This window comes from Aulostomus chinensis, chromosome 19, assembly GCF_037954235.1.
Source record: "Aulostomus chinensis isolate RoL2024-O1b breed Wild chromosome 19, RoL_Achi_v1.0, whole genome shotgun sequence".
Taxonomy (NCBI): Eukaryota; Metazoa; Chordata; class Actinopteri; order Syngnathiformes; family Aulostomidae; genus Aulostomus; species Aulostomus chinensis.
Window position 1 is genome coordinate 14,763,993 of NC_141338.1, and position 17,991 is coordinate 14,781,983.

General features: G+C 42.9%; 2 protein-coding genes across 3 annotated transcripts; one reads left to right on the top strand and one right to left on the bottom strand.

Moving 5' to 3' along the window:
- The first annotated feature begins 284 nt into the window (after positions 1 to 284).
- LOC147244187 (progestin and adipoQ receptor family member 3-like) lies at positions 285 to 5,753 on the top strand. Of its 2 annotated transcripts, XM_086188005.1 has the most exons (8): positions 285 to 313; positions 385 to 452; positions 1,145 to 1,388; positions 1,776 to 1,938; positions 2,588 to 2,743; positions 2,837 to 3,034; positions 3,517 to 3,607; positions 3,882 to 5,753. In XM_086188005.1, the coding sequence occupies exons 3-8, from the start codon at positions 1,192 to 1,194 to the stop codon at positions 4,019 to 4,021; spliced, it is 945 nt and encodes a 314-aa protein (XP_086044131.1). In that variant the 5' UTR covers positions 285 to 313; positions 385 to 452; positions 1,145 to 1,191; the 3' UTR covers positions 4,022 to 5,753. The 2 variants fall into 2 exon arrangements, with proteins under 2 accessions (XP_086044131.1, XP_086044130.1); XM_086188004.1 differs by having other exon boundaries at positions 305 to 452.
- A 2,017-nt stretch (positions 5,754 to 7,770) lies between these two features.
- slc26a1 (solute carrier family 26 member 1) lies at positions 7,771 to 17,823 on the bottom strand. Its single transcript, XM_086187858.1, has 8 exons — positions 17,689 to 17,823; positions 12,611 to 13,067; positions 12,301 to 12,507; positions 11,489 to 11,735; positions 11,166 to 11,397; positions 10,623 to 10,806; positions 10,239 to 10,526; positions 7,771 to 10,135 (listed from the first exon to the last, which is right to left on the bottom strand). The coding sequence occupies exons 1-8, from the start codon at positions 17,715 to 17,717 to the stop codon at positions 9,554 to 9,556; spliced, it is 2,226 nt and encodes a 741-aa protein (XP_086043984.1). The 5' UTR covers positions 17,718 to 17,823; the 3' UTR covers positions 7,771 to 9,553.
- Between the last annotated feature and the right edge of the window lie 168 nt (positions 17,824 to 17,991).

A 17,991-nucleotide genomic window follows, 5' to 3' on the forward strand; every position in this document is an offset into this window, starting at 1 on the left:
CAAATTCTGCTCAATAAATGGAAACGCCATATTTCCGTTGCTGCTCTGTGACCAGAAGCTGAAGAAATCTACTTGGAACTGCTCAAAAAATATCTTAAATGAGAGGGTAAAATGCTCTAGACCATGTTCCTCCTCGTTGTTCACATTAGGAAATTAATGTGGCACATAAAACACAGCCTATCGTTCAGGAAAGTATTCCATTTAGCCTAAAAGTAAAATAAAATGCTGACGTACTTACGCACTCTCACCAATAGGTGGCGGTCATGTGCCGCTTCGTTGTTTACTGTCAACATTAAAAGAAGACACGGATACGGTATCCTTTGCTCTGCGGTTGTTCGTGTATTGTTTTACCAAAATGTGATTTTTTATTTAACTCCCTGGTAGCTTGATAGCCACCCGGGACATGGCTGAATATCCCGGAAAATCCTTGAAGATTCGGACCTGGTACAATGGTGAGCTTTTGTTTCGTTTTTCAATAATTGTATCTGGCTTTAGTTGTCATTGACGTTAGCTTGGGGTTAGCATGTAAATAACGCTAACTTGTATGACTTAATAGCCTAACAGCGGCGATTTAGCGGTTACAGCCGTGCTTTATGAAAGAATGTTTCAGGTTGCCTTGCCCATTGAAAGAATTAAGTCAGATTTGTGAACCTAATGGTCCCTGTGCGGTTTACACTGGTCAACCGAGGACTTTAGGATGCAGTGTTGGTGGATAAAGGTGTTGAGCTGGTCGTAAAGGTATCCTTGTATTGCAGTGATATTTGTATTTTGATAACCTGCTAGCTAAGGTATGTTGGATTTAACTTCTAACTCAAAAGATGAGTTTGCTGAGTTTACAGCACCTGGAATTGACCAAAGTTCTCCCCAAAATGTAATAGAAGCACAGTAATAGCTAGAAAAAGGCATTTTCAACTTTGTAAAAAGGGAGAAATTAAAGTAAAAAGGCATCAATAGCAATAAGTGGTAGGTAATACCAAGATAGGGAACAAGTCAATGTTGTGTCACATAATATTATGTTAACTACCAGTTTATTATTTCTCATGTGTCATAAACTCTTATCATAATAGCAAAGCACAGATGATATGAAGTGAAATAGAAGAGATTGTTCCCAAATGCTTCCTCTCCTCCCTCCCTCCAAACGCAGCCTCCGCTTTCTAGCTTGCCTTGAATCAGACGAGCAAATCAAACAAGATGCTGCTGAAAATGCCCCAGAAGCTGCTGAAGACTGCCCACTACATCGAGCTGGGGAGTTACCAGCACTGGCCCGTGCTGATCCCCCAGAGGATACGACTGTACACCTACGAACAAATTCCCCTCTTCCTCAAGGAAAACCCCTACATCACGGACGGTTACAGGGCTCACCTGCCCTCCAAACTGTGTCTGAAGAGGTGGGGGTCATGTTGACTACGTTGTTACGTCTCGCTTGTGTTCACGTTTTTACTTATTTTGTGGTTAAAATCCTTTAGTGACTGGCGGTGTTAGAAATCTTGATATAGTTGTTCATGTGTCTATGGAGTTGGTTGCATTCACGTGTGTGTTTATGTGTGTTTCCATCATTATTGTTGTGATGTTTTTGAGTTGTCCCTCCTATTCTACTCAGTGTGATATCCCGGGAATTTTTTGAAGGAGATCTTTGAAATTAGACACAAACATTCCCTGAGACTTGAAGATGAACTGAAAAGATTTTTATGGTCAAAGGTGAAGGTCACTGTGACAGGCAGACACACGACCTCAGTGCGAGATGCTTATAATTTTCCTCCACCTTCCCTTTTCAGCATTTTTATTCTGTCCAATGAGACGGTGAATATCTGGAGCCACCTGCTGGGTTTCCTGCTCTTCTTCTCTCTCGGGGTCAACGACCTCTCAACAGTCCTGCCGGCCTCCGGGGCCAATAGAGAAGACTACGTCATCTACGCTATAGGACTCTTCTGCTTCCAGGTAAAATCTGCTGTTCACGTCGACACGTCATCAGAGTTGTTGAACTTGAGACAAAAAAAAAACGATGGTGTCCATCATAAATAGTGCTGTGATTGTGGAGGAGGCTTAATAATTGTGCCATTCCTCGCTTGAATGATATGAATAATATCCAGTATATGATTGTATCTTGTGTTGTGATTTGTGGCCTAACCGATTGCAGGTTTTACATTTCCTAACACAGGTCCATAGACGTCACCTCTACCTGCTCAGGTGTGTAATAACTGTTGTCGGGGTGGAGCCTTACAATTGCATTACAATGAGAATGGTAGTCCTCTAGTGGAGGCTGGTGGCTTATAGAACCAACTTGGATTTTTTTTGCGTGTAATTGTTGTGTTAGGTTGGTGTTGTAGAATGTGTAACAGCTAAATGTGGAATTAGAAATGTATAAAAACTAACAGAAATAAAGTTGTTGCCCTTAAACATCATATCTTAAGGTGAGTCTTCAAGAAGTTTTTGCTATACTGGAAAGCAAAAATATATGTGTTTTTTGATGAGCCAATGACAGATGATATATATGCTGTGTTTTAACACAGAAAGGAATTCACATTGGATATTGTGAGTATGAAAATGTGTGTGTGTACGCGCGTGTGTGTTTGTGTGTTGATCCCAGGTGTGCATGCTGTGTTCGGTGGGGTATCATCTTTTCTCGTGCCACCGCTCAGAGAAGACGTGTCGTCGCTGGCTGGCGTTGGACTACGCGGGCATCTCTGTGGGCATCCTGGGCTGTTACGTACCTGGCATTTTCTACGCTTTCTACTGTAATGCTGTAAGAGTTGACAGTCAAGATGGCGGTCGTGGTGTTGCATAAACCATTTGTATGTATGCATGTAATCCCAAGTGTTACTCTCTCGTGTCTCAGTTTTGGCGCCAGGTCTACCTGATGACTGTGCTGTCCCTTATCCTGGCCGTCTTCTGTGCTCAGATCCACCCTCATTACCTTAGCAATGACTGGCGACGGCTAAGGATGGCGATCTTCTGCTGCGTGGCTGGCATCAGTGTCATTCCTGCATGCCACTGGGTCTGGCTCAATGGAGGATTCACCTGCGATGTTGTTCAGGTTTAATAGGTTTCATAACTCCAACCATGCCAAATAAAACATGCACTTTCCAGTTGGACGCACTAGATGGCGCTCCCGGCTAGCTTAGTGCTCCCCTGTTCTCTGTCTGTGGTCATCGGCTGGTTCTGCTTCAGTCTGGATGCTTTTTGGCGATTTTGTTACCCTGACCTCAGCTTGGCATCATCAGTGCCAAGCAGTGGCTACGCCCACTGAACGCAGCACACATGTAAACATCTCCAGACGTTATTGTGAGACCAGTGAACAGAGTGAGGAATGAAATAGGCATCACTTTGCCTGCATGAAATGATGTAGGGCCTTTTAGTTTAGAGCTAAAAATGTTGCATAATCTTGCATGAACTTTTTAGAACACAGGAAAATTCAGATTTTGCTTATGCACACTCAGTTTTAGTTAATGGATCTCTGCATTTTTGGGTCTCGACTTAAATGTAAATCAAGAATCTTGGTTTTTGCCGTACGTGCAGCTGTTCCTGCCACGTGTGATTGTGATGTACTTGATCGCTGGATCAGCCTTCCTCTTCTATGTCACCAAGATCCCTGAGCGCTATTTCCCAGGTGAGTTGCTCTCCTTAGACAGGAAGTCAACCCCGAGAGTCATAGTATTACTCCTTGAACTCGCTGTATGATTATTACACTGTGTAACTTACATAGACATTGCATTTATCTTGAGTGTAACTTGTGTCGTGCTGTCAGATAATAATCCCAGAGGCAGTAGCTCTCTGTCGTCAGCTGTTTTAACTTCCTGTCTTCCGATGGAGCAGCAGGATATTGTTATGTGCTCGTGTTGACACTCAGAGTCTAGAGCCCATCTCTTTCTCCCCTCTCCTAGGCCAGATGAACTATCTTGGTGCCAGTCACCAGCTGTGGCACGTACTGGTGGTTGTGATGTTTTACTGGTGGCATCAGACTGCTGTACACATCATGCGCTTCAGACACAGCCAGGCCTGCCCGACCCGCACCAGCAGCTAAGTGGACCCGATCCAATCCGGTTGTTATGTAGTCGGAGACTTAGAGACGACTGAACATTGAGATTCCTAACCTTGTAGCTGCTGGCTCTGAGAGTTGGTCAATCACTAACAAGCAGAAACTCTAGTTGTATAGCTGCTAAAATGAGATGGTCAGTAGCCCCTTGTGTTCACTGAGGGGATTTTTTATTTTGTCTTTGGCTGCTTGAGCCCTGTGGGGTTGTTACAGGCCAGTATCCAACAGCAGATATCAGCTAACAGGAAGCTGGAGCTCTCAACAAAAGGTCAGTTGACCAGAATCTGTATTAAACGGCAGTGCAGTCCTCCATCAGCACCATGAAATCAATGCATGAACTGAATATTTAAATGCATTTGTAGACTTTCACAAATGTTAGCTCGGTTCAGAGTGTGGTGTCTTTTTTTTTTTTTTTTTTAATTTCATAGAGCTTTTGGGAAAAAAACACTTGGATTGGATTGATTTGTAATCCAACGTGGGAGCCTTGGTGAACAAAGTCTATTTTCTAGTTTAATCCTGAAGATTGAGCTCATGCTAAACCAGGAGGAGGTTCAACAATTCAGTACGGAGCACTGGCGCTAGGCTGCTGCCTGTCATGCCTTTTTGAACAAAATGTCAATCAAGAACAGTCTGAAATGTCTAATAAGGTGCAAATAATGGTATTATTACTTGATGTATGTCTCTTTTTTTCCCTCTTGCATGTCATGATTGTTGGGTCCTATGGGGGGGGGGGGGCAACATTGTTTTGCTCTTCTCAAGACAAAATATTTTGTGTACTGAATACATTGCTGGAAGTTTCCAACAATCGCTATCTTGCAGTCGTTAGATGTGTGTGACTCATCCAGGTGAACCATCTCACTTAGTGTGGTCAGTACACACACACCCATTGTGCTCGCAGTTTCATGCCACCACAAAAGAATGTCCACGTTACTGTGGTTGATCAGCAAAACACACCATTCACACTCTTTAGAAAACTGTTTGTTTGCTGTTCAAATGCCGGTGACAAATCAAACCGCAACTGTGTGCATGGTTAGATATCCGTACCTGTGTTTCTTTGCAGTGTGGCTAGTTAGCTTGTACTGATTAGGCAGGCTAAGGGTTATCAGCTATCCGTCACCCGCGTGGCCCTTTTATCACTCCTGCCACACAGGCACAATAAAGACTGTGTGTGGAAATCTTGTTATTACCTTCGTTATGTTCTTGCGTAGATTAAGTCAGCGTGAAGTCATCCGGGTGATCAATACACTTTGGGATAATTGCATGTTTGAATTGTGTTCTGCTTCACTGGTGGTCATTTGCCTTACACACACACACACGCACACACGCACAAAATCAGATATTGTCAGGAGGAGACGGATCAACCCAATACATTCTTTGCTGTTCAATCAAAAGGCCAGTATTTCACTTTTTGATGATAAAACTTCAGAATAAGAGCACTTCCTGCAGCACACACTGCAAAGTAGTGACTCTGTGTTGCCTTTCTGTGTGTTTTTACTTTTAGTTTCCAACAGTGATAAACCGCTTGATGTTTTTGTTGGAATGATTTCATGGCTTTTTCATCCTGTGACTTTTTTTTTTCTTTTAAGTATTATTTATATGATAAAGCACTGACTTATGAGATGCCATTTATGTCAGTGCCTCTGTGAAAATATATTTTTTAACATTTGGAATGAATAAAGAATGTTGTGAAGTAAATCTTTTGTTATGATGGCTCTGAGTCACTTGATTATTTTAGTTTGTTAGTGTTTGACTTTGTTTAAACAGAATAACATCAACATCTGGCAGTACTGTGTTTTTAAGCTCAGAGAGAGAAAACAGGGGAAACAATCATTTGTGGGGGGAAAAAGTCCCATTTTGGATGCTGAGGCCAGTTTTTGCGGTTTTAATGCGTCTTTTATGTTGCTATTCCATAAGTGGATGATAGAGGGCGGCATGTTCATATGAACTGAAAATATCAGTCAAAGTGATGGACAATTGAACACGAAAGAAGCTGTTTGCTGGTGTGTTTCTTCACAGAATTAGTATTTGTTTCCACATTGTCAAGGTGAGTCATGCTAGGTCTTGAGTTGTGTGTGTGTGTGTGTGTGTGTGTGTGTGTGTGTGTGTGTGTGTGTGTGTGTGTGTGTGTGTGTGTGTGTGTGTGTTGGGGGGGTCTGTTACCTCTGTGTAGCACAAAGTGAACTATTTAAACATTTGCTCTTGAAACACCTTGAGTCAGCGCATCACTAGTCATACCACCTCCTCTCATCGTCAGCCGGAAAGACGCAGTTGCTTCATATGTAATTAATTATTAATGAGATGCACAACAAGGAAAAAGTGAACAATGTGTTTTCATCAACAATGATCTGCGGCTTCCTGAAAAAGAGATGATGCTTCTAGAAAATGATACACCTGCTTCGCTTCACCCCAGGGTGTAAATGCGGTTCCAGGACACATTGAGTTCACGACTTGAGACTACAAATCGGCTCACTACCGTTCCTCAGCAGGTACATGAAGATTACTGTAATTATCAACTGTGTTTTTTTAAGTACAATTGACTCCTCACAATACTTTGCTAATTCAGAAGCAAACGTATCTTCACTGTACTTGATATCTACTCCCCGATTCAGATAAATAAAATATAATTAGCTTATGATGTATTGTCAATATAGGCCTAGATAAGCGGAGCCTGAATGGTAGCGGTATTTAGTTATAAAATGATGATTATTTGTGATTGACACACTGATAAATCAGCAGTTATGAACCAGTATTATGAGTGAAATAACCCATTTGAATGTAAAATTACGGTTTAAATACGAAACCGTTGTGTATGTTCCACTACCGCCCGCAGCTCTGCAAATCTTTAAAGCATATTTTAACTCACTGTTCTGGTATCAAACACATGTACAGATGCAAATGTGACATTGAATTTAAACAGTTACCAAGACTGTTTGAGCTGAAATATGACCGTTTCTAACTATAAATGCATGTCTGGAGGGGTTTTTGATTGAAAGAGACCCTCTTTGCACTTCAAGAGTATTAAAGATGAAGAGACGTATCTTTAAAAAACCTCCACGAGCCCTAAATACTGGATATGACATTGAGGAGACCTCACTGTTCATATGGAGTGCAGTTCAGTGCAGTTTGTAAACTATTATTTTAACAAACCATCGACAGTTCTCTCGTTGCGGTCATGGACCCTGCAGTGAATGAGGTGCTAGTTATATTGTATACGCCATTTTTAAATGTAAAGGTAATTAATAATTGACAGTCTTTTAACCAGCAAACGCACATGGTTGCAGTTAAAAAGTCAAAGAGGGGTCCCGAAATGTGTAACTATGTGATGGATAATTGCATGTAAGCCTGTTGCAGTGCTGATATGCAGAATTCAGACACGAGACCTACTGTAAGAGTTGCTGAAAACGATAATTATGCTGGAAAATAATAGCTCTGAGTGAACCCTCTCATGGAATAATGGATAGCTGTGTAGAGCGCCTGGCACAGAAAACCGTCCCGAGTGTCTGTTTGCAAAGGTTTGGAAGGTTTGTTTAAACATGAAAGCCAAGGCGACGCCATAAACACGTACAGACTTTGACTCCGAGTTGTCATTTTCCCGATTCTACAGAGTTGTCAAGGTTTCATATCAGGAAAGACCGATTGATGGCCCATTTTTAAAATGTGTTCTTGAACTTAATACAGTCAAGTTGCGGTCTGGAAATCAAAATACTTTAACATGCATTATTTATTACAAATGACAGTTTTTTTACTCCTTAAAAACTTCCTAGTTCCGTCCAGATAGGAAGCATTATGGCAGTGTTTGTATTTAATGCGCATGATGAATGTTAATGTGTCAAAAATGAGACTTCTGTACAACAATTCCAGTTATATAAAAAAATCCATAATAAAACATTTGATAACAATATAGAAAATTAGCTAGATTTACATATGATAACATTGACGTTTTGACATGTTTTAAACATCAAATCTGAACGATTACATACGTTAAGTCAAATTCTTGCAGTGGAGATTTCCAACTTGGTACCAACAGAATGAAAGACTTAAAAAAGATAAATGCAGTTTTCTAGTGCCAGTCACAAAAATGAAAGCAGACATGCGGTGTCGCCTGCTGCCAACAGTTTTTAGTCACATGACCAATGTCAGAACCATCCTGGGATTCTTTGCCTTTGGCCCCTGAGAACTTGAGAGGATTTCAGCAGTGTGTAAATGTTTCATTTGTACAAGAGCAGATCATGGTAACCAAGGTAGGTGTGTTGTGGAGGGTCAAGGATGGAGGTTAGCAAAGCAGACCTCGTCACTCACTGTTTCCAGAAGAGTTTAACATTCCTTCTAGAAATGATTTTCAGATCTAAGGTAACAGTTGGCACCTGCCGAGTCTCCCTGTCTGGACTCCGGACTCCTGGATTAGAGCCTTTGTTGACTTTGATCAAAGGTCCAACGGGGTCATCATTATTTGAATAGGGGGAAATAAAAAAAATATGCTGACTAAAATTCACACAAAATAAACATTAAAGCTGTTAGAATGTACATTTTCAATTGGTAGGACAATGTGTTTGTATCAATAGATATCAGTGTTAATGGACCGAGGGCAGATCTTCAAGTCCGCAGGTTCATTTGAGGTTGGACCGTGCGAAACGGTTTCTCCCACATTTTTAGCAACAAAGAAAAATGAACCACAATGGCTCTCTGGGGGCAAAGCCATGGGTGCGTTCCTTTAGTCTTTCCTAAAGTTAATCTCCTTTCCTTCCTCACTCCTGCTTGGGTCCACTCAGGAAATGATTGAGGAAAGAAAGAAGGCTGGGCTTCAAAACGACCCTGTCTTCATTTCTTCTCTTCGATTTGAATTTAAATCAGAAACACAAGAGGAAAGTTGACCAAAAAACGAGTAACTCAGCTTGTAGCAAACTAGAAACTGAAAATGGCAAGATTTGATGACTTGGATTTCGCAGTGAGACAGCGCCGCTCAGTTTTCAGTCAAGGGTAATAAAATTGTACAACTCCTATGTATCAGCACATCTCCTTTAGAATGATGACATTCTTGAATGTCTGCCCAACAATTATGGCCAAAAGTTCATGTACCAGACACATTCAGTCGTACAGCAACATTGCTACATCCTGAGTTTAGCCCCGCCCACGATAATTATGATTCGCTTACAGAAATACAAACAAGCCAGAGTATTTATTTACCTCTGGAGCAGAATGATAACAGGTTGAGCCAGACGCTAATCAGAACCCTTGGAGGATATCAGTTTTACTAAATGACTTTATGAAATAGTTTTTTGTTTTTTTGACTCTTGGAAAACAACCTGACATCAGGCTTGTCGGGCAGATGTTGTTGACTGGGTATTTTCAGGTCATTAAAAACTAATTTTAGTGCATTTCCTGAAACAAAGATTCCTTCGGGGTGACCTAAAAGCAATATCCTGCAGTACTGTTGCAGATGGCAAGATGGTATACCAGTATTTACTTTTAGGTTTGTAAAAAAAGAATCATTTTCTCTGTTCCCCTCTGCTTCCGGCGGCTCTACTCTGAAGAGTGATCTGACCTCTCAGCTGCTGTTTTAGCTAAACAGTTTGCTTGAAGAACGGCAGCATGAACTGTATGAAACAGCAGGCTGCTCATGTCTATGTCATTCTTCCCAAAGAACTGTCCCTTCTGCAGAACATCGATCAGTGAGGTGTTACAGCTGGCGAGGACCAGCCTCACCCCTATCTCCTCATATTCCTTGACCAGCCCCTTAAACGTGGCCATGCCTGTGGAGTCTATGAAAGGGATGGCAGAGCAGTCTAAGATTATTGTATGGAAGTCCACTTCTCTCGCGACAAGTCCTACAACCACCTCTCCGTTGTTTGCATCGCCGTTCGCCTTGGCCTGCTTCATGGACATCTCTTTAGCCTTTTTCTCTGCTTTTCTCCTCTTGGTTTTCTCCAAGAAAGGTTCAACTCCGACAACTTTGTAGAGGGATTTGAGGAAGGAGTCCTTGTTGGCGTAGTAAAGAGGGGCCTGGAAGCGGAAGATCTTAACTCGAGGTGGTGGCACGAGGTTCTTATACTCCTCCATGTCCTCGTATAGATCAGAATCATTAGCTTGGCCCAGGAGAGACACCTGATATGAGACATCAGATTAGGTGAGAATATTGGGATCAGGACATTGTGGAGTTAAAAACAGATTAAAAATTCTAGTAAGAAATATCAGGTCTATTGCCCACCTTTGGATTCTGGGTCTTAAAGATGATGCAGGTCATGGAGAAGACGATTCCGACAAGCAGGCCCAGTTCAACACTGATCAGAGCCGTAGCTGACATGGTGACCAACCAAACAACAGCATCGATGCGACTGGCGCGCCACTTAGCCGGGACATCCTTAAACTTCCTAAGTGCCCCCCGAAGGCTGACGATGATGATACAGGCCAGAACGCACTTCTGGAGCGAGTGGAAGAAAGGTGCAAAGAAGAGCAGGACAAGCAGGACAACCAGGGCGCTGATCAGACTTGATACCTGACGGGAGAGCGGCAGACAAACTTAGAGAAGTTGAACTACAGGACAAGAAGACAGAAAAAAAATCATCAAAAAATGGGGTTGCCTGATACTCACCTGTGTCTGGCAGCCTGTGGAATCCTTCACCATGGTTTTTGCCAGAGCAGCACTGGTGGTGAAACAGTGGAAGAAGGAGGGGATGATGTTGCAGAAGCCAATGGCTAGCATCTCCTGGTTGGGGCGGACTGTGTAGCCGTTTTTCTTAGCGAACATCTCGGACAGCGACACAGTGAAAGCAAAACTAGAAGATGAGATGACATTTTGATGATCAGTCGAGGTTGTGAATCAATCTTTGCCCTCACAGACATCTTTAAGGCATCATGTTCATGCACTTTTTGTGAATATATCGTGATTTTTCAGCATTGGATATCATCTTGCATGCATGCATGCAAAAGAAAGAAAAGCTGCGTAATGGTGTAACTATAGGAGTTGTTATCAGCATGTACAGAGAATGTTTTGGCAAGACAGTGCAGTCAGATCTCAGTGGAGCAATCAGGGCACACGTATCCGTGCCAGCCACTCATCTACAGCTGTAACAACCCAGATAAGAGATACATGCTGGTGCCAAGAAAACATGATGTTCGTTTGTTTGCACATTACCTAATGACAGCGAGAGGAATGGCATCCAGCGCCACTCGAGGCATCAGACCAAAGCTTGGCACTTGGGGAGGGATGAACCCTGTGGGTATATGACCGGAAACACTGGAGCCATAATGACTGTTCAGCTCTCCATAATGGCTGGCCAGCGTGGCCCCGGTGACTACTATCAGCTCCGTAGGCAGAGGGATCTTTAGACGATCCTTGAAGCGCTCCTGGATCTCTTTCCCGGCCACTGTTGGTCCAAGGTAAAACATTTGAAAAAAATGAATAATGTGACATCAAAGTTGAGCTAGGTATTGTTCTAATTTTAGGTTATTATTTACGTAATATGGAGATACAGAGGGCGCTGGTGATGAGGTCACACAGGTTGGTCTTGTGAATGTTGGCAAAGATGTTGATCCAAGTAACAACAACAGTGCCATAGCCTTGATGACGAGGGATCTTTAGGCCCAGCAGGTATTTTGCCTGTACGGTCAGGATAGTGAAAGAGGCTCCTGTAGCAAAACCATCCAGCATGGGGGCCGAAAGGTAGACAGAGACAAAGCCCAGCCGAAACACCGCCATCATGACCTGGGGCAGGGGTCGGGGGGAGAGTGGTGAAGACGGAGAATAGAGAAGAAAGTGAGTCCAATGAAACGGTTCCCATTCTCATGGTTACCAGGTGATGAACCTCCATTTTCCTCTCACTTTTCAAAAGCACCCCCCGGATAATGAATTGCCACAAAACTTAGAACTTGCTTTCTACTCTAATGCTGATACGATCAGTAGTCTGGCACTTTCTTTGGGGAACTGAAGTCATGATGTCATTAATAGGCAATCATCACCATCATCCTGTGACAGCAACCATGGCAGTAACGTTTTTGTAATGCCGAACGTTGACTTACTAGAACTTGTTGAAGTCAAACAAAAAAACTGATTAAATATTAAAACTGCAGCAATGAATTCTGTTGATGGTGCACATTGTCAACGGTCACGTCCATTGGCTGAATCTAGTTTCAGATGCGCTCGTGTTCTCGTATTATGAAAAACCTAGAAAGTGAGTGAGAGTGGGCAGAAATACGAGCCTGATTATAACGGAAGTCACAGTACAGCAAATAAACTGTATCTCAGCTTTAGGACATTAAAGTTCCTTTACCTGGTAAATGCCAGCCAGGAACGTCAGGGCAGCCGCGATGCTAATGGCGTAACAAGCCTTCCCACACTGCAGACCCATCAGCTCCACAGTGTGCTCTCCACCCACTGACACGTTGATGCCCAGTGAGCCATTAAACATTCCAGGACTGGGACTGACCGACTCCTCATTGAGGTCAAAACCAGCCAGGAACATCTCTCTGTCCACCACCTGTAGGAAGGAAGAGATCATCAGTCATAATAAATCCTTTGATACAGGTAAGCGCTAAGGTGAAGTAAGATGGCATTTTTTACTCAGTTCACTTGTTTTTCACCTGTCCAACCATGAGGCTCATGAGGCTGAAGATCCCTACAGAGACATGTCTGGACGTCCCCATCAGGAAGTAGATGATGTTGGCGTAAAATGAGGTATACAAGCCATAGATGGGCTCCACTCCAGCCAGCAGGCAGTAGGCGATGGCCTGTGGTACGAGGATGATACCCACAATCATCCCGGACATTAAGTCCCCCCACACATACTCTCTGAGTTTGTATTTGGGCAGCCAGCGAACCACAGGGAAGAACCCAGACAGGATGGAGCGGACTCTGGGCCCTGAGCAAGTCACACTCCGTTTCAGTTTGGATTTGAGGACTGAAACTGTGGGCTGTCGCTGGCGAATCCGCCGCTCTAGGAGAGGTGGTGGAGCTGGGATGGTTTCCGTGTTGACCTCTTCCATGGTCTCAAGAGGGAGGAGGAGGGAGAGATGGAGGATAAGGTGGTCAAGTGAGCTCCTTGGTGATCACCATGAAGAAAAAGCAGAGGGAAAGCAGGGAGGGGGACAACAGCGACAAATGAATATGAGTATATTCTGTATGATCAAACGTGGCTCTAGTTAGTGGGTTTCTTTATATCCCCGTGAGGTCTGTGAAATGAGACCAGCCAATCAGCTGTGGGCATCAACCCCAAACCTTCTGTTGTAAATCTTAAAAATATTTGCTGTATACATTCGTGATATTTTACATGCTGCATTGTGTGCAACCCGAGTTGTCCAGTGTGTATCCAGCACTGCAGTGTATCAGCGGAAAAGCATGAATTCATGTATGTGTGTGATTTTTGTGTGCGTGTGTGTGTGTGTGTGTGTAAGATACAAACATATCAAGCACCAACTTTTTGCTCAATAGTGCAACAAGTGGTCAAAACCCCAAATTGGATATTTAATTCTTTGTATGAAACTAAAATGACTAAATTTAAAGTCTTTTTATGGACAACAAGAAAACTTGACCATTGCTGTAAATCTTAAGTGACACCAACAGAAAACAGTTCTCCCTAAAAACCTAAACGCTTGCTCATTTTGCAACATTTCTAACATATACCAGCAGAATCGCAGTCGAGCACTTTAGTTGAAATGTCTCAGTAACTATACTGGACCGATGGATTTCTGTTTGGAGCCTATCCAAGCTGACATGGGTGACAGGCAGGGTTCACCCTGGACGGGTCGCCGGTCCATTCCAGGGCCATCAGGAGCAATTAGGGGTTCAGTGTCTTGCTCAAGGATACCTGGACATGGTTGGGGGGGGAAGTGAGGATTGAACCACAATTACAAAATTATTTTGTTATTTAACAAGATGGCAGCACAGTGGTGCAATGGTCAGCACTGTGGCCTCACAGCAAGAAGGTTCCAGGTTCGAGTCCCGGCTCCATCACGGGATCTTTCTGTGTGGAGTCTCCATGTTCTCCTGTTCCTGTGTGGGTTCTCTCTGGTACTCCAGCTTCCTCCCACAGTCCAAAGACATCAAGAGGGGACGAGGCTGATTGATACTCTAAATTGACCGTAGGTGTGACTGTGAGTGTGAATGGTTGTCTGTCTCTATGTTGGTCCTGTGATAGACTGGTGACCTGTCCAGGGTGAACTCCTCTTGCCCCTTGACGCTGGGATAGGCTCCACCCCTCCGCAACCCTTAATGTAGGAATAAGCGGAAGACAATGGATGGATGGATGGATGGATTTAAAAAGATGGCAAGGACAGGATGTGAAAACAGGACGTTTGGTCACCCAACTGTTGGGTGCATTAGTGTGTTAGCAGCTAAATTTTACAGTTCATTAAGCTTCTGTGCATGAAGTGTTCCTGCATTTTTAAAAGAGAATTTCTGCCTGCTGCAGATAATGGTCCTTTCATGGCTGTTCTAAAAATATAGATTATTAACTTATATGATTGTATTCAACAGTTGTGATACAGTTTTAGCTTTATATGGGTCAGAATTATGGGCTAATTTGTGTTTTAAGGGGTTACAATAGGACATTCACGGTAATAACTGGCCTTTAAGAATCATAACCAACATGTCCCATGTGTCGAATATTCATTCGATAGCACTTGTGCTCAGTTGGTCATCAGAAAGCCTTGTTGTTTTCAGAGGCAGCTGCGTCTCAGTCGAGGGAACCATGTCACACAAACCATAAAACACCATAAATGTCTTGTTGTCGTCCATCCTCAACAATGGCGTGTGCTGCCACTGAGACTTCCTGCGGCAGCATTAGCGCCTCACTGATATGGTCGAGGAGTCTTGAGTAATAAAAGATTAAAAGCTCTATATGTCAACAGATTTTGATTTACATGACTCGTCGTTTTCGGCCCACATGTCTGTGACGGTTTTCATCTGTACAAAGAAAGCAGAGGATCCTTAAATCAAGTCTGTTCTCACTTGAGCCTTTTTGAACAGCTAGAATCTCCAGGAGACGATTAATGAGCAGGGCTTTGAGACTCAATACCTTAAAAAAACAAAACAAAACAAAACAAAACATAAAAACTACCACCAACTGATAAAAAACTGTCCAGCTAAACAAGGTTTTCTTTCTTTTGAAGAAACGAAGAGAGGAGATGAACTGCTGACATGTGACAAGACACGCTGGGGACCTTTTACTTCAGCGTGAAACCTGAACGACACTGAAACAACCGATTAAATCTGTTTCATCAACCGTCTCCAATCCACTGTCTCTGGTTTTAATCTCGTGATGTAAAAGCACTCCAGCAGTGCTTAGAAATGACCCGAATGTTCCTGTTGAACGTATTGAAACTTTTCCATCAAGTCATTTTCATTCAAAAAGTTACAAAACAACGTACCGGAGATACTGCCATCACAGCCAGAACCATCAGGCAGACAGTAAGAGAGTTTTGTTGTGTCTTGATAGTTTTATGAGGACACTTGTGACTCACGCCGAGTGTGGAATTTCAACTGTAAAACTCAGCCAGTGTGATGTAACCACGAGAGCCGCAAGAATCAACAAGAGAACAATGTTTCTCCAACATGAAGTTTGCTTAGCAGGTGATATTGATTCAGAGAACACATGGGTTCTAACGCACATTCATTTCTGAGTCCAAAAGAACTTGTAGAACATGCAAAGGTCAAGTGGCTATTCATCTTGAGAGGTTTGCTTGTTTGACACAACTCCATTGCGTTCTTTCGAAATTTCGAACATGAAAATGTTCCCACAGAAAATCAGTCAGAATTTGGAACCGACTGTAATACTTTTAAAAAGAATTCACGTCATTCTTGATGGTTTAGGCCTTTGACTTTAAATTTATTAGAGCATCCCACATTCAAATAGTTTCTTTAAATTGTTTTTCAGTTAAACCTCCACCAGAAATGTGCAACACAATTAAAAATCCTCCACTTTACTTCAAACCCCAGGTGGAGTAGGAACCCACTGGGGAGCATCGGTGGTCTCACAGGTTCCCGCCTGGGCTCAGTCGAGTGTGATCGTGTACTCACCTGCAGAGTGACCGTCTCAGGATGAACACGTCCCTGATGTGAGCAAGAGATGTGAGTGTGATTGCTGCAGGATAAAGAGTGAGATAAGAGGAGCCCTTTGCTCACCCTCACACCCTTTCCTATTGGCTTGATGACGGGGAGTGGGCGGGGCTTGTCACCATCATTTGCATTAAGTGAAAAGCATATTTGTGTTGAAATCAAACTCGTTTGTGGGTCAAAAGTGGAAGAAATATAACAATATAAGAGCTTTCACCTGTAAGGCCCTGTAGATAGAATCACTATCTTTTAATCGAAAATATACATTAAAAAAAAACAACATGTTTTTGCTCTGGAGCACAATTCGGGGAACAGGACAGTAATGCTCAATCTTATTATCATCTCATCAGCTATGATATATTATTCGAATCCGTTTAGCAAATAATTACAAAAGAATTCGGTGTGTCTTGCACATGCACACACAGTCTGTTAACGTGTTGAGATTCAAAATGAATGAATATGTCTGCAGTAATAGTTGCAACAATGGTGCAAGATCATTCAGTTGATTGATTTGAAAAATAGATTTGAAATTGATTTTTAAATTTGCAAATGGAATAAAACAGCAAATTAGATGACAAAAACAAACCGCAGGCATGTCCAGATGCATCCATCGCTTTTAAACGCCCTCTGGAAACTCTTCTGTTATCATCTGAGAGAATCTGCTGTGTTGTTGCCTTTTCTCAGTGACGAGGATGGTTTCTTATTTTGTGTGTGTTATATCTACTCCTACGTGGGGCCACCGCAGGAAATAAATTCAACAAAAAAATCTGCCGGATTTGGTGCTCATGCAAATGTAGTGTGAACCTGGTTTTGATGACCGCTAGAGGAATTACGCAAAAACTGTTGAAATGATCTTGAAACGTGGTGGGAGGGTGGGTTCGTTTTTGGAATGGCTCTCAATAAAGGGGCAGATGTAGTTGTTGTTTTGTTTTTTTGTTTTTTTTAAATTTCAGATTAATTGCAGGTTTTCATCACTTTCTTGAACAATTCTAAGCATGTGTATAAAGACACGTTGAAACAGAGTGCAAATTTGTGCAGATCTGGATTAGACTGAGCTGGTTTCTGGTTGGATGGTGGAACTTAGCTTGAGGAACAATCAACTCGATTTTGGCATTGATCTGGAAACGTACGTGATGATGTCATATTACCTTGAGGTATCGGCGCTCTGGATATTGTAATACATTTCTGATGACAAATATATTTCTGAATGTTTAATTGACCTTCTCAGACAGTAATTTTTGGTTCTAAAATTGACTGAGAGTGAAATCAGAGTTTCTAATGGAAAACACTTCTGAATGGTGTGTGTGTGTGTGTGTGTGTGTGTGTGTGTGTGTGTGTGTGTGTGTGTGTATTTCTGTTACCACATAATAGCAATGGAATGTCACCTCCTGCTGGCAAACAATCAGAGACATTAGGAGTGTCCTTTGTTGACCTGTCAGTGTCTGGCGTAAACGCTCGCAGCACCTGAAGGGATTACTGCGCCGTCCCTTTAAATCCATCTATCTGCATGTCTCCTCCGCTGTCTGACAGGCTTCGTCATGCCATCCATCAAGACATCAGAATGTTATTTCATGTATTTCCTGGGAGAGACTCGTGAGGGAAGACTCACCCAGAGAGCAGGAGCGGCGTGGGTGCCATGTGGAGGCAGCATCAGCCAGTCCCCCCTGACTGGTCCCTCCTCATCCAGCATCAGTATGTTCTCCTCCGAACCGACGGCCACTCCACTGCTCTGCTTCTGCCTTCTTCCTGCTTCCTGCAGCAATGCATGATGGGAGTGGCTACCCCCACTAGCTGCTGGATGTGAGCAGAGGGGGAGGGGAGAAGAGACGGTATTGTTGGCAGTGGATGATGGTTACCATGGTGACTAAACTCCTCTGGTGTGTGTGTTTTTGTGTGTGTGTGTGTGTGTGTG

Excerpts from the sequence above, each read along its gene's own strand:
- LOC147244187 (XM_086188005.1), top strand. The coding sequence starts at position 1,192 with ATGCTGCTGAAAATGCCCCAGAAGCTGCTGAAGACTGCCCACTACATC. Across the intron at positions 1,389-1,775 it reads TCCAAACTGTGTCTGAAGAG|CATTTTTATTCTGTCCAATG; the intron begins GTGGGGGTCATG and ends TTCCCTTTTCAG. Across the intron at positions 2,744-2,836 it reads ACGCTTTCTACTGTAATGCT|TTTTGGCGCCAGGTCTACCT; the intron begins GTAAGAGTTGAC and ends CTCGTGTCTCAG.
- slc26a1 (XM_086187858.1), bottom strand. The coding sequence starts at position 17,717 with ATGGCACCCACGCCGCTCCTGCTCTCTGG. Across the intron at positions 13,068-17,688 it reads ACGCCGCTCCTGCTCTCTGG|GAGCTCACTTGACCACCTTA; the intron begins GTGAGTCTTCCC and ends GTGATCACCAAG. Across the intron at positions 11,398-11,488 it reads CCTCTGTATCTCCATATTAC|TGGCCGGGAAAGAGATCCAG; the intron begins GTAAATAATAAC and ends TTGGACCAACAG.